The 25,635-nt window shown below is 40.8% G+C and overlaps 1 protein-coding gene across 6 annotated transcripts in view; it reads left to right on the forward strand.

Moving 5' to 3' along the window:
- RAI14 (retinoic acid induced 14) overlaps positions 1–25,635 on the forward strand; it is a 128,561-nt gene that overhangs the window by 65,128 nt on the left and 37,798 nt on the right. For all 6 annotated transcript variants that reach the window (XM_065598841.1, XM_065598844.1, XM_065598842.1 and 3 more), the window contains one exon: positions 9,191–9,321. In XM_065598841.1, coding sequence (XP_065454913.1) covers positions 9,191–9,321 — 131 coding nt within the window. The remainder of the gene's footprint in view (positions 1–9,190; positions 9,322–25,635) is intronic.

A 25,635-nucleotide genomic window follows, 5' to 3' on the forward strand; every position in this document is an offset into this window, starting at 1 on the left:
TTAAAGGGGGAGGAGGGGATACCTGGGTGCAGGGCAGCGGAGTTTGAACCGCTCACCAGAGCGGTCAGTGTGGGCATTGTGGGACACCTCCTGGAGGCCATTTACAGTGACATAACCAAGCGTGGTGTCTACACTGAAACTTTGTCAATCTAACTCAGTGGTTCCCAAACTTTAACAACCTGTGAACCCCTTTCACTCAAATGTCAAGTCTCACGAACCCCCTCCTAAAAATAAATATTTCCAGGGATTTTCTCCTTTACCTGAGTATAAATTATAAAAGCAGTGATCTTGGAAATATAAAATTTGTTTTTATGACATACTTATTACACACTAATTATTATTTATCATTACAGTATTTTTATTACATTATGAAAATGGCAACACTCTTCCAAGATCTCACTATCATAGCTTGTATCACTTTGAATAAGCCTGTTATAAGACAAGGCTCCTATGTTTCATCAAGGAGTATCAGATGTGAAAAAGCATGAAGGTATTTAAGAAGTCAACTCAAAGAGTTCCTCCTACACAAGCATTCATGTCTTGCGCAGTCCAGGCAAACAACGCACGTTACAACAAAGCTTAAACTTGTTCTTCATAATAATTTTAAAAACAATACAAGCTGCCTATTTAATTTTAAAAACAGCAAAAAATATCCACCTCCCTTTACATTTCTTGTATGGAGTCTTGAAGTTTAAATCTCCTCAGTGTGATAGATATGCTTGCTTTGATCTGTTTAGCTCTTGGAAATCCAGGAGGTCCGTGCTGCTGGCCCCGTGGTGCCCGGGGTCCCCAGGGATAGCTCTGTCCACCATTAGGGAATTTTTTCCCGAGAACCTCCTCTAACATTTTGCGAACCCCAGTTTGGGAACCACTGATCTAACTTTACCACAAAAAGCTCTACACCTCTCTTCGAGGTGGTTTTATTTTGTCCGCAAAGCAGGAGAGTTTTGTCCGTGGGAGGAGCATTGTAGTGTGTACACCTCTGCTGTTTTGTCAACAAAAGCTGACTTTGTTGTAGACAAGGCCTTCCACTCCTTTCCTCTCCAAATGATGAGTTATTGACTTTGAAAATACCAGGAATTTTAATTTGCTGCTCAGCTTGCCTGCAGTTCTGATTTCAGTGGAGATAACACAACGTGCCTCCAATAGACATACAATAATGCAAGGTCACTTATATCCTCTCCTATAGCTAGTTTATCCTTGGCAAGCAAACATAGTGATTAGCTAGTTAATGTTTGTTCAGTGCTTTGCAAATGTAAAGCACTAAGTTATAACACTTACAACTACTATCACTTTACCGCAAGGGCTGTTCCCTTTTCTTCCATGAGAACATCAGTAAACTTAACATAGCTGAGGTTTAACTTCATTGCTTGATGGGTGGCTGTGGGAATCAGACTTTGCCCAACAAAAAGACAGGGCTGATATGTTTAAGAATTTTGCAGACTTATATTTTACTCGGTGAGTTTCACTTTTAAAAGAACAATTTGCTAGGAACTTCAATGTTAAGACTTTATTTGTATTTTAAAACTTGTATTTACTCTTTAACAAATTATTCCTGGCTAAACTATTTCAGCAGTTAATCAACTTGGTAGATTGTGTATCTAAACAATCCTAGTAATGAAGCATATCTTCTCAGTTACTCAGCACTAAATATAATAAGTTTTTTTATTAATGTGATATGTAATACAAACATAGGAGCAAATGGGCTTTGCTCAGGGGAACCGTGCAGGAGTTGGGGGAAGGGAGGAGGTAACCTCTCAGGCTAGACAGCAGTACAGTAGCTGCTATAGGATCATATTCGTAACAGCTGCACTGCTGGTCTCCTTCTGAGTCGTCTTTTTGGCTAATGGATATGCATAGTTGCAAGTTACACCTTTCCTGTGCTGAGTATTGAAGGTATTGCAAAACACTTTGCTTTGGGTTTTGAAGGCCAGTTCAAGCCTTGCTTGTAACTACAGTAGAACTTCACAATTACAGACACCATGGGAATGGCGGTTGTTCGTGACTCTGAAATGTTCGTCACTCTGAACTAAATATTATGGTTGTTCTTTCAAAAGTTCACAGCTAAACATTGACTTAATGCAGCTTTGAAACTTCACTATGCAGAAGAAAAATGCTGCTTTCCCTTTATTTTCCTTTTTAATAGTTTACATTTAACACAGTACTGTATTTGCTTTTTTTTGTTCTGTTCTGTTTTTGTCTCTGCTGCTGCCTGATGGTGAACTTCCGGTTCCAAATGAGGTTTGTGGTTGACTGACTGGTCAGTTCATAACTCTGGTATTTATAGTTCTGAGGTTCTACTATACTCATGAAGTTGAATGGGCAGAACTGGGGACAGAATTTGGCCACTTGGTGAGCAAACCCAGCTGTAACCTAAATGTGAGGATTTTTGATCCAGGGATGGAATTTCAGCCATAACTTTTATTATATTATTTTTTTTTTTTTGCTTTTTGTGGATTTGTCAGATTCTTAAATACCTAACTTGGAACATTAGAAAGACAGTGTGACAGCACAACCTCTCATCTGAAGATAAATGGAAGGTGAAAATGGGTGAGAAGGGACCCGGTTTCATTTGGATAGTTAAGGTTTAAGCTAAACAGATGCTACTGGGGTCAAAGGTCTGCAATGTGCAAGCTCTGCAGGAAAGAGGCTGCAGCACTCAAATCCTGGAGGCTTAAGTGCTTAATGATTTTGAGTGCATTAACAGTTGGTTTTTTCTTTTTGAGAGTTCTGGATAACTGGTGTGGGAATAATCTGGGTTCCAGAGGTTTTGTGTTGAATATAGTTGTATAAAAGTACAGCCTCATTTCCCTGAACATAGTTGGAATCAAACAGCAGGAGGCAGTTTCTTTAGTTAGTTTCAAGCCTCTTTCAAGGCAGCACTTTACCCAAAAGCTCTCTTAGATTTTCTCAGGCTCACGCTACCAGTCGTCTCTGTGGCTTCCTTGCTGCCTTCTCTGTGTGCTTCTGTGGTGGTTCCCTTGCTTCTCTCTCACAGACACAGCTGCAATCAAATCAGTCCCCCACCCCAGCACTAGTTATCAGACTCCTGGGAAACCCCTTAGACTATATGGTTCAGCCACTGCCCACATGCGGTCTGATCCTCGGGCAGTGGTTTTCCATTGTTTCAACTATTGCTAAACAAAGTGGCATGTAATTGTTCCATCATTTAGCCTGAATGCAAGGCAGCTATCATGCCCAACAGCTTCAGTGAGGCGGTGTGATTGCTCAACCCTCAGCATAACAAGACTATAAAATCTTAAATAGAAGAATTAGAATTTTTAGACAAAACTTTAAAACTTTCCCTTTTACCCAAAACCTAGACTTTATAGGCTTCATGTACATGTTATTTTGTCTCCTGGTATGTTTTTAGTATCTAGTTCAGTTTTACTATAATATTATGTTAGAAATGTTTCTAAAAGAAAAATGCATTAGAAATTTAAAAAATAGTCTGAGAAAAGCCTAGATAGAAGGTTGAATCTGTTTCATTAAGCTGAAATGCACACTTGATCTGCTCAGGCATTCAGAGGTATACAAACCGTTGTCACGGAACAAAATGTTAAGTTTGTTTAAAAAGAAGCTGTTGGTAGCTGGTTGGCACACTGCCTGAAGAAGAGAGTGATTTGTTCTTGCACCAAAATTCATGCACAGACTTTTTCAGGCTCTCATCCTGCAAACTTAAGTTGACTTTATACACTCACATTGCTAAGTTTTTTTATGTGCCGCTTCATGAGATGGGCCTTTCAAATTATTCAATGAGCTAATCTGCATATTCACAAATTTGCTTTTAGCCATAAACATCACTTAAAAAAATTCCTGTACATATATTGCTGCAGAAAGGTGTTAGATTAACAGCACTACTGGTGAATGAAGTCCTCTTTATCAACAGCACAGCAGCAGGGCAAGCTTTCCCACAGACCCTGACCTGTCTACATGCTTTAACCTCCTGGGAGAGCTCATTCAAATAACTTAATGTGCTAACTTGTATATTTTCAAATAACTTGCATATAAGCATAAATTTAAGCTTATGGTCAACATACCTTACCTTGAGCAGTGGTTGTGATAGGTCATGGAGCTGCCCAAAACTTGGTAGGTGAATGTTTGAGGGGGGCTGGAGGGTAGTTGGGTAGGTGGGAACTAGGTGAACTAGGGTTTACCTTTTCAAAATGCAAAAATGGAACACATGCAGGAGCGCCACTCTTCTCTGTGGCCCTGCCCCCTGCTCATCCTCTTCCCCCTGAGGATCCGCCCCCTGGCCAGGCCAAAAGCTGGAGCTGTGCAGTGTTAAGAGCTACCCAGGGAGCCCAGGCTGCTGTGGGGAGCCCTGGACCCTCCACCTGCCCTGGGCAGGGGGCCCAAGAGCAGTCCCTGGCCCATATCCCCACCCCCTTGGGCATGCTGCCCACGGCAGGTGGGAGAGTCTGGTACTCCGGGGCTCCCCACAACAGCCTGGGCTCCCTGGGCCTCAGGCAGGCGCAGCGTGGTGCTGCAGGGACTCTGGGACAAATGCTGTCCTGGAGTCATTCAGCCTGGGACTGGGACTTGAACCTGCATTTCATGACTGCCCTGCCCAATTAGGGACGGGGTTCACCCTAGTGGGAGCTGGTGCTGTTGGCACTACTGAAAGCGTAAGTGGAGGCAGAAGTGCAGTTGGGTATTGGGGCTCATGGGTGCAGGGAACTCCTGGAGGGGTAGATCGTGCTGGGGCTGCTTATGGGTTAGAGGGTGCTGCAGCTCCTGAGTGGCAATAGGGCTGTCTGGGTAGTGGGGGGTGTATTGGAGCGAGTCTGGTGCAGGGGAAGGAGGCAATGAGCCTGGGACACCTCACACCCTGGGGTGGGTGTGCTATCCCTTAGTACTGTAGTTAAGTAGAAAGCCACAAGTTTTCAAGTCTTTCACAATACTGGACCATTTTTGCAAATCACAATCAAATACAAACCCCTCCGGGTTTCCCATGCCATTGCTGAACAGTAGGGTATTATTTAGAAGCATGCTGTACATTTTAATTACAACTGTTACTTCAGATGAATGTGTTCAAATGTGAAACACTAAATTTAAGGCACCAAAATTAAAGACCGGGAAAAGCCAGTTGGCTCATTCAGTCCATCCCTTAAGGGCTAGAGTTGCTAGGGGATTTAAGTGCTACGGCCTGTATGTTGGATCTAGTTCTCAGCTGACTTGTGAAAGTCAGCATGTAGGTGTTGGGAGACCAATTAATGGAGTGGGATTGTCCATGCTTTCATGAGGTGACGCAAGGCAAAATGTCCAGCTTGTTTGAGCACCTTCCACCCTACAGCTGGGGCTACAAAAAACTGCTCCAAGGCAATCACCTGAGCAGGTTTAATTGACATGGTGATTAAAAATCTGAACTATCACAGCTGAGTGCGCCAGATTCAGGACAAACGACCGAGAAATAGGGCAGACTCGCCACAAACTGGTGGTTATTCATGCTCTTGTTTTTGTTTTCCAGAAAAATTAAGTGATCTTAGATATGTGTCAAAAATATGGTTATAGTTTCATTTTTAAAAATCTAAAAGCATATAATTGGCAGAATTAATTCAAGCTGACTAGTGTGGTGGCCCACTCTCCATGACTCAGGAAATAGGAATAGTTTCAGGGATGAGAAGAGGAAGCATTAATTAGTTTGAGAAGCTGTTTTCACTGTGCTCGTTCTACTATCTCCAAATATAGAGCTTGCTACTGTACCTCCACCATCTACATCCTTCCCCTCAAAAAAGGAAAAATTACCTTTTCTTTTTTAAATAGTCAGTATGTCAGTAACCTTGTAGTCTTGCTATCTTTGTTAATCTGACATGAACAAGTATTCTCCCTGAGAGAGAGTGTATTAATTAACTTGTCCAAGTTCAAGACTGTTTAATTTCTAGGTAGGGTAGAATCATATTAGCAGTTGCACGTGTTAATAGGAGCCATCAGGTGAACAATGCAGTCCTTCTCCAATCTCAGTTTTATAATATATGTGCATACATTGTGTTATGAAAAAAATGGTTGAAAACTGAGTATTGCAAGATAAAATATTGCCCCTCGCCTTTAAAAGAGTAACTCTGTACTGCACAATGTTTTATTGTCAAAATAAGCCAAGTACCATTTTACACAATAAGAGCTGGATTCAAAACACTTCATGCTTTACCAGTTTAAGGTCTGTAAATCTTCATGCACATCTTTCACAGTAGATAGATATCAGCACATAATTTTAGGACCCAGCTATATTGAAATCAGTTCTGAAATTTTAATGACGGATGTGACTATGAACATGGGATCAGTGCCTCTTGCATACAGTGATCATAGTGTCACCACCACACTAGGGAGAAATTAAATAACTGAAATCAGGAATAGGATAAACTGTGTATGGTGTTGGGGTTCTAGCGTGGTGACTTGTATATGACACAACACTGCCAAACTAATCGTTGGCATATAATCAAATAACGTTTCAATTTTAGTTACTTGCTATAGGTTAATATTTAAATCCCCTCTTTAACTGATTCTGCAGGATTTGATTATATTCTAAACTATTGAGCAGGACTGTAGTTATATCAAGGTTCATGCTGCCAAGGATTTTCAGTAACAGTCTTAATCTTAATGTTTTTTCTGTAGCTTAATCTCCAATATTTGAGAACTAGAACTGGTCATTTCAGGACATGAAACGTGCTTAAAGATTAGATGCTTTTATCTTCCTTTTGTGGAAATGTAGGTTAGTGTTTCATGTTGCCAAGTTGAAAGGGGCACTGTCAATTTTAAAATCTACTCCATTTCAAAAGAATTAATGAAGTGTACTTGCAGGTGTTGCTTCTGCCTTGGAGTTCCAATGCCAGTTTTTGTAACTTTACCATCACACTTTCCAATTCTAAATAATATTTTTTTCCCTCCCTGTTGTGTAAAAAAATCCACAAGAGTAAGTTAACCCAGTAAACTAGCTGAACACAAATTGTGGTCAAATACACACGGTCAAACAGTGATCTCAAACTCAAATCACCACAAGGGCCACATGAGGACTAATACATTGGCCCGAGGGCTGCATCATTGAAACCTTTTCATACAACAATACAAAAGTATAGTCAAAAATGAAAAAAAGAGTAATATTGTATGCTATTAAAAGTCAATGTATTAACTTTTTTAAAACTGTAATGCGAAGAGGGGTTTTAATAAAATCTAAACACCTGTAACTATTCCTTATGTGGTTAGTAACAATGATGATGATCTACACTAACGGTCTATCAACATAGCTGTAATGGCAGGAACTCTTTAAAGTAACTATTCATACAAAATACGTTGCCACTTTTAACAAACATTCTTCCCAACTACTCTCAGCAAAGAATCATACATGCTGAACTTCATACCTCAGACTGCTTGTCTAGTCCATTAGGCCCCGCCCCTGCCCCGCCTCTTATTATATTATATTCTTAATATGCTGGACTAGCCATCTCACTTGCACTCCACGGGCTCCCAGTGCATTTTCCTCCTTTTTCTGTTTGCCACTTCCCTTTGACACCGCTGCTGTTCCTGTCTCTCCTCATTCCAGACTCAGTCCCTTCACATACTGTCTGTCTGCTTGCCCATACAAATTGCTCACTCTGCTTGGGGTTTTTCAACTCCCGGTAACTTGTAAGTCCTCTTCAGACCTGATTCTTCGCTTCCCTTAAGAAATTACTTGAACTGTATTTTTTGAAAACTTTGACTGAAGTATGCATGTGTGCAGGCTCATGATCTGTCTCACCAGCTTTCCACCTGTTCCATTTAGTTGTTCTTTTATGTCTCACATGCACCTAATTTAGATTAGTGAGAACCCTGACTCATTTTGCACATGTGTAAAGAGAGAAACATCAATATTTCTGTTCCGTTGGGAAAACTAGGCTCCATGACTGCCTGTCTGTCACTGTGGAGAGTTCCATGCCTAAGATTTTCATAGGCTGCAGGTTTTCAAAGTGACCCACTAATATGGATTCAGCACCTATCAAAAAGGCACCGATCCGGTTCTGATGTAGTACCTCCTGAGAGCATCCGTGTTGAAGAACTGACTGTTGTTGGGAACAACCATAGTCTATTTAAAGAGCCGCCTCACTGGATGTGTAATGTTAGTAAAAAATATGGCTTTGACTTCTGTGCAAACAGAATTCTCTTGCTGGGATTATAGTTTAGTGTTCTTCCTGGTTAGAAGGGATGCAGAAGAGATTTTGGGGGTAATCAAACAGGTGTGTTTTTCCACTGTCCTCCCCATTGGCCAACTGGATCTATAGTTCAGGTAGAGGGAATGAGGCCCTGGTACTCAGTGTTTTGTTTTTTAAGTGGTCCTTGTGCCCTAAAATGATCCAGAATGTGCAATCTTCTGTCACTAATCAGAGAAAAGACCCCCTCCACAGAAGGGGGACTATATGGATTATTTGGTAAAGATTAAAATACTTGGTGGTCTTCTCTTGTCTGCAGCAGTGTTTGGAATTCACTTCAAGGTAGGGCTAGAATACCGGTCTGGGTTAGAGGCTTACATGTGGCAGGGGAATAAAAATGCAATACAAGTGGTTATAATCTGCAAAGGGAGATCTCTTTGCCTATTGGTCTGCTGTGCTACTGGGAGCTGCAGAAAACACTTCACTTGAAAAGATTTCTACAGGCACGTGGTGGTATGTGGAAGGTTTTTTTTGTTTTGCTGAATCAGCGAAGGGTATGCATCCCAGGTAGTTTACTCATGTATCATGTGATTAAAAAGGTAGTTCCTGGCAGCTCTAGCACAGCTCTAAAACAAAAACAATGAACTAGAGAAGTGAAGAGTTCACCTATAAACCTCATTTAACCTTAATGAGGGGCCAAATGGATTTAGTTCTGCAGTACTGCTTTAAAGAGCAACTTTTCTACACTAGCACTCTACTTTAAGTGTTGTGCTGTAGATTGACCGACAGGGATTGAGCTAAAAAATTGCAGTGCTCTCCTTCTTATCTCACTAGTTTAAAGAAATCTGTCTGATCTGACTTGAGCTACTGCTAGTCCTTGAAATCATACACCACATGATCTATTTTAAGTTATTCATAGGCATCTTTCTCAAGTGCCAGCTCCTCGGTGTGTGGGTTTTTGCTTGGCTTTTATTTTAACTGTGATAGGTGGCAAATGTATGCATAGTCATTCAGCGCAGCATGGACATACTGCTGGCATTTATTTCTCTTAAATATTTCTTTTACTGCAGACCAACGAGTGGAATAAGAATGACGACCGGCTGCTGCAAGCTGTGGAGAATGGAGATCCAGAGAAAGTGGCTTCGCTGCTGGGCAAAAAGGGAGCCAGTGCCACCAAACAGGATAGCGAGGGCAAAACTGCGTAAGTCTGTCTACTTTTAAAACTTTTTTTCAATGTCTTCAAGGGATGAGGAAGACCGAGACCTTTTCATTTGCAAATTGGCCTTGGTAGCCGCAACAACAAAACAAATAAGGATCAGCTTGAAAATAGGCCCTAAAGCATTACATGTTAAACAATTGTTTTCTGTTCCAGAGCTGTATTTACAGTTTGTACTTAAAATGTCTATTCAGAATTTCAGGCCATTTGGTGACATGGGTCTAGATTGCTGGGCTGTTTGGCAGCTCCCTCGGAAAGGGGACTTTTGGCACATTGGAATGTCCAGATTCCACGGTGCAAGCTCCAAACAAGCAGAATGATATTTCATTAAACCTTTGGGGCTACTTTCCCCCATGCAGGTTTGGTTTAGTTACACTGCCAAACTGAAATGGTAGTTGCTTTAATGGTTGGCTTTGAATTGAAAATATTGCAAGAGGGATTTAAGCCTTACAGAACCTAAAGCACTGGGCTTCCCATTGTGGTTGGCATTGAGAACGGTGCCTGTGCAGAAGAGCTCTTCATCCCATTTGCAGTTTCAATAGAAAAGTGAATGTAGTAGCCTCACTGCTTGCTGACTGTACCTTGATTCATCCACCTATTCCCCCCCCCCCCCCATTGGGGATATTGCAGACTGTATGTGTTATGCGCTATCCAGTATCAAAATACTAACATCCCCCTATGCTCTGTATGTTACCCCCGAGGACTAATAAATGAAGTTTCAACACTCTGTATCATCTATTTTTAATCATTTTTTAATAAAATTTTAAATGTATTCCCCTCTCCCCCTCTTGTGAAAACTTCCTAATTTGCTAACAGGAGCACAGGGGATTACAATCACAGGGAACCCTGTCCCTCCAACCCTTCCATTTGATATCATATAGAAAACTGATTTAATGAATAAATGAGGAAATAGCTCACTGCTTGGCATCCCATGAGAAAAAAGGCTTTTAAAGATTACAGGGGGGAGGGGGGGGGAAGGGAAATCATCCTGTCTTGGGAGAGGCAGCACAAAACCGTTTCTATCAAGTTCTACCGTACTACCCTAGGCTGTATTTATGGAGTCATGCTGTGCTTCCCACTTGGTCTGTTTCAGTTTGCTGCATCTATTCTATTTCTGTTCTGCATATGAGGAAATTAAATGATGGCAGTGACTCATGATGACTTGAGACTTTCTTACCATCGAAGTCTGTGTGTTCCAGTTTCTTCAAGTGGGCATTTTCCGCATTTTAATATGGGTTTTACTTGAACTTCCATGCACATTTTTCTTTTGAAACAAATAATTTGAGATAATTCAAAAGATACAACTGAAGTACTTCAACAGGTATTTTCATTAGATATGTCTAATGTCCTATTTTTTTACCCAATTGTAAATTAAATAAAACTACATTTTTAGAGCCAGTTTCCTTTTTAGAATCAACTCCACTGTATCCAGTATAACCTCTCTTCTACTCAGGGAGTCAAACCGATATTTATTTTGGTTTTGTTCAGGTTCAGTTGCATTCAGTGTGTTCGGGTTCAGTTCCAGTTCAAGCCACCAAAACAACAACAAAAACCAGTTCGGTTACCACTTTGAACTGGTTCAAATCAAATTTCAATCTCAGTGGATGTAATCTCAAAAAAGAGAGCTGAAACTTAACATTGAAACTATTTTGATTTTTGATAGTGTTTTTTTTTTAACTTTGCACGAGTATTTTCCTAGTGTTTCTGTGTTGTCAAATAAACAGTTATTTTTATGAACAATTTGTTTTAGCAAACTAAAATAACATCTTCTAATATTTGCTGTGTTTATACTGGACCTCTGTGGAGCAAGGATACATTTGAGTTTGGGGCAACTGGAGGGAGGAGCTGCCCCAGGGATTGAGGATGGTGAGAGGAGGCCTCTCTAAGAGGGAGAAGGGTTGGGGAGCCATTACCTTTTCCCTTGGGCTTGAAGAGTTATTAACTTCTTGGCCCAGGGATCATTCCACCTCTTCTCTCCCTGGGGGCGGGTGGGAACGGGTGTGCCTCAGATATTGTTCATCTAATTCCTGGGCTTCATGGTAGATAGGCAGCTCCTTGAGGTTTCCCTCTCCCTCCCTACTCTTGTGGGTTGACCACCTTCTAGTCTCATTCTCTCCTCATTATACAGAGACAGGCCTTCCTGGTAGCAATCACATGCCCATTTGTTACTTTATAATGAAAATAAGATCGCTGTAGTTTATTAAAACTAGCTTAAAAATTGCTGAACCTTTTGTTTTAAGCGGTAACCCAATTTTTTTCCGGTTCAGGTTCAGTAGATAGAACAAAGTTATGGTTCAGGTTTAGTTCTGGTTCAAATAAAATACCATCTCGATCTGGTTCTGGTTCAACAGCCTGATTCTACTGAGGGTTTTTGTAGATTTCAAATACAATATGATAGTATGAATTGGGTTCTGACAGTTTTCTTCCCCAGCCCTGGAGGGATACTCTGCAAGCTGTCACGTTTAGTAACCAGGAAGACACTTGCTATCCTACACTAACACTGAAACAGCTATGTGATCTTAAATGAATGGAACAAACCTAGACTGGTGATTTAAAGATCTGTGTTCTCACTAGTTCAGTGTGCTCACTTACCGAGCCCTTGATTTAAAATACTCGTTCAGTCGTGTCAGTGAAAATGAGTGTGTCGGAACAAAGGCAAGTCCATTTATATGGCTCCAGTTATGCCTCGTGCAAGACCCTGCTTTCAATCCTCATTCCCCATTAAATGTAGTGAGGAATTTAGCAGACACACTCAAGTTGTCTCAGTGCTGACCCAAGGGATAGCAGCTCTGAGAAATGAAGAAACTGAGAGGCTGATCTGGAGAAGTGCACCGTATCATTAATAGTGTACCTTGGTGTGGCTTATTGTTCTTGGACTATGGCTCATTAGTTCATGTTTTACGTAATTTTAAAACGGTTTTAAAAAGCCTTTTTAAAAATGTGGGATATATTCAATATAGTCTTTTAGCATGGAAAATATCTCGTAGTGGAATAAGTGAAAACATGAGGGAAAAGGGGGGAGGATTGTTCTTTAATATTGTATTCAGTATGTGCATTTTTTCTGGCTTTCTTTTAAGATTTCTTTAAAGCCTGCTTTTTCACAGCCATCGTATTCAGTGCTTTACATTCTGTAAGGTTTACAGCCCGGTACCTTTTCAACTCTAAGTAGACCCCAGAATCTTGGCTGCCCTTACAGCACTAGTTTGTGCCTCAGCAGCCATTTTTGACTTGCTCTGTCTGCTTAAAATTTAGCAGAGCGAGGAAGAAAATCTGGATTATTAGATAGGGCCCATTTTAGCTCACCCATTAGAAAGTGCATTAAAAGTGGGAGGAGACCTGAAATGGCTGTTGAAACAGCAGCTCTCCATTTTGGGGAAAGGGGCAGTTTAAAATTTTCTTTTCTGATCCTTCATGTCCCTCATATCTACTAACTTTTCACTTCCCCTTTAACTTAATGGAAATGAGGGTTTTATGTTCCTTAATGAGGATAAACTCTGCCTGGGTGTATCAGCAAAAAGGACGACAGAGCCAGCTGGAATGTGTCTTTGGACAATAGGTGATCACAGCTATGCTCCAATTCCACGTTGTGCATTAGTTGCATTCTAGCAGCAGGTCTGAGAGATTCAGACTATTTGGATGCATCATTTATTGATTTATACTGATGTACTAAGTAGTTTACATAATTAGGCTGAAGGTGATGAATCAGAAGAACATAATGGATTAAATTATGTAACAAATTGCATGAGGGGATTAAACACTTCATTATGATGGCATGTGCTTTAGAGTGTAACATTATGAAGTATTCTGTTTTGCATTACAGATTTGGTTGGCCTAGTGCATTATTTTTTCCCCTTAAGATGTTCCTTTCTTCGCCCCAATCTCCTATTCCTGTTAAGAACTTTGTCTTTGTCCTTTTTTCATTAATGGATCCTCGAGAACAGGAAAATAAATCATTCCACTTGATACTGATTAAATCTATATAGGAACATGACATTCAGTTTTGGACACTGTTTTTAAACAAATGAGAGAAGAGCAACTAATTACAAAAACTTCTTTTGAAAATGAGCTTTATTAAGAAATGTAGCCATGCTCCATCCAGAGACCTCACTGTCTACAAGTGTGAAGTGAGGCACTTGTAAAGAGGAAAAGAATCATTTATTCTCATTAGTCACAAGGGACAAAACAAAAATAACTTAATACTAAACCAGACAAAGTGGATATTGACTACTAGGATGTACATGTTGCCAAAGGGGTTGTACAGTCGCCAATTTAGGATGAAATGGAGAAGGGGACTAGATATTCCAGCTCTCGATTAAGTCACCACTTAATTGGGACCTTTTCCTGGTGAAATTTGGGTGAAGAGGGCCATGATGATGCCTCGGTACCACTTATTCCTGCCAAAACTCCCTTTGCAAGTTAGAGGAACTCTCCCAGCAATGTATTTTACAGCTTGAGGCTGATGCTTCAGGGCTTTAAAGACATGCAGGATTTTCATTTCCTTTAAGACAGTCCTTTTGATAAATGTATGTAAATGAGCTTCGTTGGGCAAATCCACCTTTTGGCATAGGCTCCTTTGCTCCTATTTATGCTAGATCAAACGTTTGGCAAACATGTTTGTAATTAAATGCTTACTCTATCTAGCACAGGGGTTCTCAAACTGGGGGTCGGGACCCCTCAGGGTTGTCATGAGGTTATTACCTGGGGGGTCGCAAGCTGTCAGCTTCCAACCCAAACCCCACTTTGTCTCCAGCATTTATAATGGTGCTAAATATATAAAAAAGTGATTTCAATTTATAAGGGGGGGGGCGCACTCAGAGGCTTGCTACGTGAATGGGGTCACCAGTACAGAAGTTTGAGAACTACTGATCTAGCACCATCTCCAAAATGATTCATTATAGTCTTAATCTACTAGCTCTTGTTTCTGTGCAACTTCCCAAAGCTAAATATTTCTTTCCGATTTGGATGTTGACCATCTAAAGCCCTCAAAAAGGGGGGAGTCTTTAAGTTTCATTAAAGGTTAATTCATATACCAAACTTTCCACTAGTCCAAGGCTGATAACTTAAAGAAACTGCTGCTGCTGTTGAAAAAAATGTGCATATGAGCCCTGTCCTAAACCTGTTTTGTCTCTATGCCACCACATTACTGTTAAGCTTTGCTTGTTTCTACAAGATACTGAACTAGAATAGAATTAAATCCTTATGGCTATTATTAACTTGAAACACTAGATCTTAATAAAATGTTAGCTGCACTTGCATCAGTGCATGTTAAATGCTGACGATGGCACCAAGAAAAGCCTAGAAGCCTCCAAAAATGCATTTATTTTGGGAGTGTCCCAAAGTAACAGTCAGCATGGATTTGTCAGGAACAAATCATATCAGATCAACCTGATAGCTTCCTTTGACAGGGTAACAAGCCTTCTGGATAGGGGGAAGCTGTAGATGTGGGACATCTTGCCTTTCGTAAAGCTTATGATCCTGTCCTGTATGACCTCCTCATAAATAAACTAGGGAAATATAGTCTAGATCAGTGTGTCTCAAACTGGGGCCGCCGCTTGTGTAGGGAAAGCCCCTGGTGGGCTGGGCTGGTTTGTTTACCTGCCACGTCCGCAGGTCCGGCCGATCGTGGCTCCCGCTGGCTGCGGTTCACTGCTGCAGGCCAATGGGAGCTGCTGGAAGCGGCAGCCAGTACATCCCTCGGCCCGCGCCGCTTCCAGCAGCTCCCATTGGCCCGGAACAGCAAACCCAAAGCCAATGGGAGCCACGATCAGCCAGACCTGCGGACGCGGCAGGTAAACAAACCAGCCCGGCCCGCCAGGGGCTTTCCCTACACAAGCAGCGGCCCCAGTTTGAGAGAGACTGGTCTAGATGGAGCTACTATAAGGTGGGTGTATAACTGCTTGGAAAACCGTTCCCAGAGAGTAGTTACCTATAGTGGTTCACTGTCGAGCTGGAAGGATATATCCAGTGGAGTCCCGCAGGGATCAGTCCTGGCTCTGGTTCTGTTCAGTATCTTCATTGATGATTTAGATAATGGCATAGAGAGTACACATACAAAGTTTGTGGATAATACCAAGCTTGGAGGGGTCGCAAGTGCTTTGGAGGATAGGATTAAAATTCAAAATGATCTGGACAAACTGGAGAAATGGCCTGAAGTAAGTAGGATGAAATTCAATAAGGACTAATGCAAAGTACTCCACTTGGGGAAGGAACAATCAGTTGCACACAAAGAAAATGGGACATGACTGCCTAGGAAGGAGTACTGTATTACAGAAAGTGATCTGGGGGTCATGGTGGATCACAAGCTAAGGATGAGTCAACAGTGTTGCAAAAAAAAAAAAAAAAAAAGCAAACATAATTCTGGGATGTATTAGCAAGAGTGTTGTAAGCAAGACATGAGAAGTAATTCTTCCGCTCTACTATGCACTGATTAGGCCTCAACTGGAGTATTGTGTCCAGTTCTGGATGCCACATTTTGGGAAATATGTGGGCAAATTGGAGAAAGTCCAGAGGAGAGCAGCAAAAATGGTGAAAGTTCTAGAAAACATGGCCTGTGAGGGAAGATTGAAAAAAAATTGGGTTTGTTTAGTCTGGAGAAGAAAAGACTGAACATAACAGTTTCCAAGTATGTAAAAGATTGTTACAAGGAGGAGGATGAAAATTGTTCTTGTTAATCTCTGAGGATACAACAAGAAGCAATGAGCTTAAATTGCAGCAAGGGCGGTTTAGTTTGGACATTAGGAAACGCTTCCCAACTGTCAGGGTAGTTAAGCACTGGAACAAATTACCTGGGGAGATTGTGAAATCTCTGTCCTGGGTTTTTAAGAAAAGGTTAGACCTGTCAGGAATGGTGTAGTTCAGGGTTTCGCAGACTTCATTGCACCGCAACCCCCTTCTGACAACCAAAATTACTTGCATGATCCCGGGAAGGGGGACCAGAGGCTGAGCCTCACCACCCAGGTAGGAAGGCCAAAGTCAAAGCCCTGCTGCCCTGAGGGCGCCAAAACTTGAAGGCTTCAGCCCTGAGCAGTGGGGCTCAGATTTTGGCTTTAGCCCCGAGCCCCAGCAAGTCTGCCATCCCTGGCGACTCCATTAAAATGGGGTCCCAACCCACACTTTGAGGAACCGCTGGTCTAGTTTTACTTAGTCCTGCCTTGAGTGCAGGGGACTGGACTAGATGACCTATTGAGGGACCTTCCAGTCCTACAGTGATTCTATGACTATGTTGTCAATAATACTCAATGGAGAGATCTCTCTAGATAGGTTATATAATTCATACGAACCTGGACACTTATGGCCCAAAAGCTAAACTGAAAACATAGTACTGAGTATATTCCAGGTCCATACCCTTATACGCTTATCTTGTATACAGTATTCATTTCTCGTTGTCAATTGAGCACTGTGCCACTCATTTCACTCCTTCATGCTAACCGTTTTTTTCCTCTGACTTTCTGCTACTGAAAAAATCACTCTGTAATGTACATACCACCTCTGCCTCCCAAAAAGGGACAGAGTGAGAAACTCAAATCATCATAGCTTAATTAGCCAATAAAAAGTTGGCTGGGTGCAAGTGCTGGGATGGTGATGGACTTTCTCTTCAGGGGGATTTTATTTTGCATATTCTCCTTAACAGAAGCAAAGGAGGAGAAGAATCAAGAATTATTGCCAGTCGTTTTCTTTTTAAAACACAGATCTGCTTGCCCATACAATATCTTGAGGGACATGAGAATTTAAAAAAATCAAATGGGCCTGTTATTTTTGGGGAAATTTTTTTTCTTATTGAGAGTGTTCTTTACTATCGAAAGGGAACCTTGAATATAGACGGAACATGCTATAGCCATAATATTTTCTGTTTGAGGGGGGGAAAAGACTGTTGCAGTGAAAACCAGTTTAGGTAAATGGATGATGACTTAGAATCAAATGTATTTGTACAGGTAATCTAGCTAGTACTTGTGACATGCTAGGGGAAATCCTAAAACTGTTTTTTTTTTCAATTGGATATTATAACAGATTTAAATGTTAAAGGAGCATACCTTTTTCTTCACTTCCTGTATATTGACTGCATCAGTTAACTAAGTTTTATCAAGTAATTTTCAGCAAATGGTATTTTAATCTTCTTGTGTCCTTTCATAACTCATAATCTGTGTAATATGAATGTAAAAAATTGTGTCAAAAACAAGGCGGCATCTAGAAAAATTCATTTAAGAGGGGAAAACTTTTGTATGTTAAACATCAATTTCTAAAACTTAAGAGTGGTGGCCACTTTTGAAGACCGGAAATCCTAGAACGTATTTTTCTCAGTATTTTATTTTATTTTAGTGTGTGTGTGTGTGTGTGTGTGTGTGTGTGTGTGTGTGTGTGTGTGTGTGTGTTTATAATGCACTTTTTAAGAACTAACCCTTAACTTTATCTGACTAAATCTGAGCATTGAGAGACTCCCACTGCACAAGTCCCTTCCATGCACATTGCACCCTGTAGATTACGTGGAATGTTCTGAAGGTCACAATAATAAATAATACTAGGCTGCCTGTTTTATTTATACAGTACTTGTTTTTTCCACTCCTGGATCATATAATTAACAGCCTTTTTATAATCTGTTCCACTTTATTATCAGTTAGATAGTAATTATCATGGTCTTCTGAGGTGCATGTCCTTCTAAACCTTGTTCCAATTTAACAGTTGAGCCATCCTTGACCCCATGGGCCAAGGATCAGATGGGTAACATTCAGCTTCAGGCAGCCTATGTAGTTTTATATAAAGCAATGCCATTCTAATAGCTCACTGTTGTTTAAAATGTTTCCAAAGGCTTATGCAGCCAAATATACTGTGCTTGCAGATTTTGATTATGCCAACTGGGTGCTCCTTGCTTACTGCTCTAATCTAGGGCACGAACAGACACATAAAAGGGAGCAACATGCAGTAGTCTTTATTTTAGCGAGTCGTAAACCTTCAAAAATAGTCTCCAGGCAGTAGACAGAACTGGTGACTGCTTATTTACCTGGCTTGTATTTCTCTAAATGCTTTATGCTAGCTTCCTCACAGTTGTTGTTTTTTCTTCAGCGGCAATGGCAAAATCTTAATTGAAAAGAAGCATGAGCTCTAAACTGTCTATTTTTGCTTGCATACCACCCAATTCCATTCCTCTTCCTCTCTGAAGGGTAGGATAATGTGTTGTCTTTGGTAAGAGGTGATTTAAATCTTACAATGTAAATAATGCATTTATTGGGAAATAGGACAATACCCTTTATATTAAGACTGAACTAAAGCAACCAAACTTTTTATGCAGTAGTCTGGAAAATTAGAGTTATGCTGTATAATTTTACCCATGCTTTTTTTGGGCTATTTCCTCTGTAAATAGCAAGTATTGGTATTATGCAATTTTTAAAATTTTTTACAGATAGTTCTAAGCTATTGCTTTAAGTCTGATGCATTTAAAGTTTAAAAACCCAGTAAATTTTAAACATGTACTGTTCTTTGAGCTACAAAATAAGAACACATGTTCTTGGGATGCCAACTTACTAAAACTCAAATAAGGACACCCCTGTCTTTTTCAATTCTGCTAGCACCAGATGCAATTCGTAACAGTCATGTTAGATTTTCACACAATAAAATATTTTAGATTAATTTTCTACCCAGTTCTCACCCTTTTCCATGACCCCATGTTACAATAGAATGGTTTGGGATTCCTTTGTTGTAATCTCAGGACTTCCTTCTGTTTAGCCATAAACAAGGGGAGGATGGTTGCAACGTCCTGGACCCGTTCATGGCCACCATGAGGGTTGTGATTCCTACTTTAAGAACCCATATGTTAGGACAGCGGTTTCCAAACTTTATTGGTTGACTTACCGCCTTCTTTAAAAATGGTTGTGAAGTCAGAGGATGGAACATCAAGATTATGCACTACAGTTTGAAAATCCCTGTGCTAGGAGTATTGAGTACTTCAAAAGCTAAATACCTGTCTCCTGAGCTATATATATATATGTAATTAATGTCTCTGAAAAAGCACAACCAGAAGGAAGAGTATTCAGTTTGGCGTAAAGGTGAGCAGGAATGCAACATCCTGTACTAGGGTCCTAAACATTTTTAAGATGGTTCACCCTCATGTTCCTTGAATTTTGTCCCCCTTCCAATTCTTGTAATGCCAAAGAACAAAACCAGTATTTCAAAACTGCAGCCTTTTAATTCCCTAAAGAGTGCCTCTTCTGTTCTGAGCCCTGATACTAACCTCCAGGAGATTCTCAGTCACTATTGGCAGTGATCGCAATCTCTTGACTTTAAAAGGATAATCTGCCACAAAATTTCAATTCATCAAAAAATCTGATCTCTTGGTCTTACAGTAATAATAAATGTATAGGAAGTTCTCCAATCTCAGACTTGCAGTGGGAGTCAACAGTAATGTGGCAACAAGTCCTGCCAAAGAAAACTTCATGTAAAAATGGGATTGTTGGATCACAAGTTGAGAGAAAAATAAGGCTTCTGGGATCCCCAAAACCTCTGAACAGCAGCTGGGAGGATATTTTTGCTGAAATTGAGGGATAAGATCAGGAGTCTACAGCTTACCAGCTTCTGCACTGTCTGACACCATCACCTCTCTCCCATTAAGAAGAGAGCCCTTCAGCAGGCTCTCCTTTATTAATCTCTTGTACCTCGATGTGATTGAAACAAGATTTTTCATGCACAAGGCACAGGTGGGAGACAGTATAAACAAACAGAATTCTGAGAGTCATTCCAGATTATTTACTGTCGTTGAAGAAAGGGTGTGTAGGGCTTTCACTGGCATGAAGAGAGTTTTACACACTAAGGTCAGGGGCATCACTGGAGGCTGTGCTTGACCTCTAGAAAAACCAGTTCATGGGGCAGCTCACTGAGTCCTGGATGGATGCTGACTTCTTGCTTTGAGAATTGAGGGCAATTTTGAATTGGGGTTGAGAGTTTTTGTAGATATTATTGCAAAACTGTATGAAGGTTTGCCCTGTGAATACATACATGCCAGGAATAAACTCTAGTCCTGAACTACGTGAATATTTGTTTTGTACTCCTGCTAACTACCTGGCATCTTGTACACTTCTGAGTCTGGCCTGCACTGGGGTATGCTCTAGATACGGTTAAGGGTGGCAGAAAGCAAGTCAAGTTAAGCATTATATTGAAATTTCATGAGATTGAGCCCCCTTTTCCCATTAGCCCCATTGAAAGTCCCACCCTAAAAACTCACATCATTAAAGACAATGAAAAAAAAACAGACATTGGTCTCTAACTATTTAGAAGCTTAGGCTTCGTCTGCACAAGCATTTTAAGTTTGTACCGCTACAACACACTTATGCCAACCTAACTCCTGCACTATGTCAACAGCAGGGCTTCTGCTGCCTCTCAGAGGGGTGGATTACCTATGCCGACAGGAGAAGCTCTCCCAATGGCATAGGTAACATCTTCACTGAAGCACTGGAATGGTGCAGCTGCCTGAGTGCAGCTGTATCATTGTAAGTGTCGACAAGCCCTTACTTTTACTCTCCTGTGACACTTGGAGGGAAAAATAATTGGCAGCTGTTCTGATTGTAAGTGGTGTCTGCTTTTGTTTGTCAAAAGTCCTCCATCACCCTTGCGGCTCCTCGTTATAGAGGGAGGGACAAGTTACAGAGTTGAAGCTAACATAACTGCTTTCTCTTCACAGCTTCAGCTTATCTATTAAGTGACAGAATAGCTGTGTGCTAACATCACTGAAGTCAGCATAGCTCTTGTAACCCTCTTTTATTTTTTAAATATTTACAGCTGCTGCAGTACAGCTGGTAAAGGAAGCGGAGAACAAACACTGTGTTTAATTTCATTTATTAACATCAGTGATGGAATGCTTTTTACAATAAATATTTAAAATTCATGGGATACTCATCCATCAATTTATAGAGGTGTTTGAGATGCCAAATCTGAGGCCCGGAAAATAAACCATCCCGCATCTTAACAAATATTCCTTAACTGTTCTTCAGAAGCTAGTCTTTGCTCTGTTGAGTGTGTGTTGTGCCCATTATGGAGTGTCTGCCCTTTCTGAAAAGGCCACATTTATCAAATGCACTCTTGAGAAGAGATGCAGTGACCACAGTGTGAAATTATGGCCTTCGCTGTAATAAATATATACAATGCCATATGTAGGTTCTATTCAGCAGCTAAATTGACTTCCGTTTGCAAAACAGAATGTTAATGAACCTATGTTCTGATCTCGCGTTGTGTCCCCTCCTGCTCTCCCTTTAACTGAGATCATTTTAACACTGGCACATCTGTAGTGAGGGAAGTGCATGTTTGTTGGAGTTTGTCCGTAGGGGAGCAATTTTGGGAGGGGAGTGGTGTCTCTCGTGTATTTTAATTTGTTTTGCACTAATAGACTAGCAAGTCATATATGATTGCAGTATTTAGAATATTACGGATCGGAAGCGAGTCTATTAATAAAGATACAGGATTTTCCCAGTAAATGGTGTAATTGAAAGTGACTGGCCTGGGAATGTGTGATGCTGACAGGATTCCAGAAAGACTAAACATGGCAGAATTTATTCAGCAGTTGAATAACTGATTATTTTTTAAGGTGCGCATCTTCTCAGAAGTGCTGATGCTCTAGACATGCACTCAAAGGAAGGTTCAGTGAAATCAACTGAAACTTCCAGTTTTTAATTTTTAGTTTCTAGACTTAGCAAAACAGAAACAAGGCTGGTTTGCCCAATGTGTATGTTAAGTGATGTGAGGCAAACAACGTGCATGTGGAATGCAACAGTTTGCTAAAGGTATCGGATACCAAGCTCTTAGAGAATATTTTTGTTTGGGAAGTTGCATCCTTTAAGTAAGGATACAGTAAGGGCTTGTCTACACTACCAAGTTTTGTTGACAAAACTTATGTCGACACCCAAAAATCGACAAAACAAAAATCGCCAAAGGGTGTCCACACTTGCTCCCTCTGTCGACAGATCATGTCCACGTTGGGGACACCATCATTGACAGTGTGAGCAATGCATCGTGGATATGTATCCCGCAGTGCAGTGTTGTGGGAAGGAAGAGCTGATCACTGCGCGAGTTCTCCCACAGCCCTCTCAGCTGCCGAGAGCAGCATCATGGGTAGCTTTGTGAGCTCTCCCTGCTGAGAAATGGCAAAGCAACACAGCAGTCTGTCCCCCTCCCCCTGCTGTAGCATTCTGCCTGCTGCTGTGTTCCTAGTGCTGGGCAGAACAGGAGCATTCCAATGATTTTCTCTTTGTTTGCTCCCCAAAAGGAGCAGCACACAGATACTTCCCAGAGCTTTGAAAGGGGAGGGGCACATGTCTGCAGGGCAGCAATCAGGGCAGGCATTGTGGGCTATTGGCCGAAGCCAGTTCTGTCAACAAAATAGTCAGCAGTGTCTACACTGGCTCTTTGTGGACAATAAAGGGAGGGGAAAAGACAAAAGTCTCTCATAGGGGTGGAAGTTTTTTGTCACCAAAACTGGGCGTTTTTTGCAACAAACGTCCCATTATAGCGTGTACACTCTTGCTGTTTTTGTCACCAAAAGGCAGCTTTTGGTGACAAAACTTGGTAGTGTAGACAAGGCCTGAGAAGCCTGTTAGTATTAAGTAAGCTTTGCCTATCAAGTAACTTTTTTTAACCTAGGTGCCTTCAGGATTTTGATCAGGTGTATTGATTTCTGAAATTGATTCAAAATTCTCTTGTTATTGAAATTCAGTTTGCACAGTAGACTGCAGTGCTCCACAGCCTGAAAAGTATAAATCCTTCCTTATTTTAAGAGACTTTACAAAAGCATGTGCCATTGAAAGGGTTCATGTGTCTCAATAAGGGAAGGAAGAAGTAGTTCTCCATTCTGACAGGTTTCAGAGTGGTAACCGTGTTAGTCCATATCAGCAAAAAGAACAAGGAGTACTTGTGTCACTTTAGAGACTAACAAATTTATTTGGGCATAAGCTTTCGTGGGCTAAAACCCACTTCATCGGATGCATGCAGTGGAAAATACAGTAGGAAGATGTATATACCCAGAGAACATGAAAAAATGGGTGTTGCCATACCAACTAAAAGGAGACTAATCAACTAAGGTGGGCTATTATCAGCAGGAGAAAAAAAACTTTTGTAGTGATAATCAGGATGGCTCATTTCCAACAGTTGACAAGAAGGTGTGAGTAACAGTAGGGGAAAAAATTAGCATGGGGAAATAGTTTTTACTTTGTGTAATGACCCATCCGCTCCCAGGTCCTCTGATGGTGTCCCTTGAATAGATATGTTCATGTTCTCTGTTTATATACATCTTCCTACTGTATTTTCCACTGCATGCATCTGATGAAGTGGGTTTTAGCCCACGAAAGCTTATGCCCAAATAAATGTGTTAAGTCTCTAAGGTGCCACAAGTACTCCTCGTTCTTTCTCCATTTGTGTGTGGTGTGTGTTGCCCCCCGCCCCCCATCACCATGAAAGTTGCCAGTGGTTTTGTCCACCACATGTCTGGATTAGAATCAAGATGTGTCAAACACCCTTTGTTTAGGGTACTTTGTATACTTGGAGGGAGGTGGGGGAAGGCTGGTGATGGAACACTAGATGGGGAGGGCTCTGAGTTACTAAAGAGAATTCTTTCCCAGGTGCCTGGCTGGTGAATCTTGCCTACATGCTCAAGGTCTAACTGATTGCCATATGTGGGGTCAGGAAGGAATTTCCCCCTGGGTCAGATTGGCTGAGATCCTGGGTTTTTTTTTGCCTTCTTCTGCAGCATGGTGCACAAGTCACTTGCTGGTTTAAAATAGTGTAAATGGTGAATTCTTTGTAACTCGAAGTCTTTAACTAGGGCTATCAATTAATCGCAGTAAACTCACACGATTAACTAAAAAAAATTAATATTGATTTTAAAAAATTGTGATTAATCACACTGTTAAACAATAGAATACCAATTGAAATTTATTAAATATTTTTGGATGTTTTTCTACATTTTCAAATATATCGATTTCAATTACAACACAGAATGGTGGTTGAAGCATCAAGGGACACATGAATCTTTAGCGTATCTGGCATGTAAATACCTTGCAATGCCAGCTATAACAGTGCCATGCAAACGCCCGTTCTCACTTTCAGGTGACATTGTAAACAAGAAGCAGGCAGCGTTATCTCCCATAAATGTAAACAAACTTGTCTTAGTGACTAGTTGAACAAGAAGTAGGAGTGAGTGGACTTGTAGGCTTTTTTATGTTGTTTTGTTTTTGAGTGCAGTTATGTAACAAAAAAACCCTACATTTGTAAGTTGCACTTTCATGATAAAGAGCACTTCAGTACTTGTATGAGGTGAATTGAAAAATACTATTTCTTTTATCATTTTTACAGTGCAAATATTTGTAATAAAAAATAAATATAAAGTGAGCACTTTCCGTGAGCACTGTACACTTTGTATTTTGTGTTGTAATTGAAATCAATATATTTGAAAATGTAGAAAACATCCTAAAATATTGAAATAAATGGTGTTCTATTATTGTTTAACAGCGCAATTAATTTTTTAATCGCTTGACAGCCCTATTTTAAACTATGATTTATGGACTTCCCTAACTCAGCCAGAGGCTAGCGGTCTATGACAGGAGTGGGTGGGTGAGGTTCTGTGGCCTGCAGTGTGAAGGAGGTCAGACTAAATAATCATGATGACCGCTTCTGACCTTAAAGTCCATGAGTCTGAATGTACGAAATAAATGCCAACCCATAAAAATATTCCCCAAAACCATTTGTTTTTAAAAGTCTTCATTAACTCAGTGTAATTATTGGCCAGCACACTTCTTGTCAAGGAAGGAGGTCTGGATTGGACTTGCTGTGGATTGATTCCAGGCACTTATTCTCACATGCCGGCCCCAGGTGCATTCCTAGTTTCCTAGTCCTTTCTCTTGTTGATGGGGTAACCATGGCCAGGTCTCTAAAATGTTGTTATACCGTAACACTTCTACACTGAAACACAAACAAGATTCAGATGGGAACTAAAACAATACTTGTTTGATTTTTGGTCCTGTCATTGAAACAGAAGTTATAAGACTTCAACTGAGCTAGAATTTGGTAGAAGGAAGGAAGAGGGATAATAGGTTCATGGAAGGTTTTGGGGTTTATGGGTTTTTTTTAGATCCTATGATGCCACTGAAATATACAAAAGTTCAGTCCAATGCAGTGAACAAGCTGGAGAAGCCGTTGAATAAGGAGTGCAGGGTGCTAAAAGATTTCAGGTGGGGGTTTTATCCTGACGGGATACGCTGGCAGGTAACTACTCAGTCTGGACTGGTACAGGACTGGGGAACATTTCATTTCTATATCTTTATCACGACC

The sequence above is a fragment of the Chrysemys picta genome, chromosome 6, assembly GCF_011386835.1.
Source record: "Chrysemys picta bellii isolate R12L10 chromosome 6, ASM1138683v2, whole genome shotgun sequence".
Taxonomy (NCBI): domain Eukaryota; kingdom Metazoa; phylum Chordata; order Testudines; family Emydidae; genus Chrysemys; species Chrysemys picta.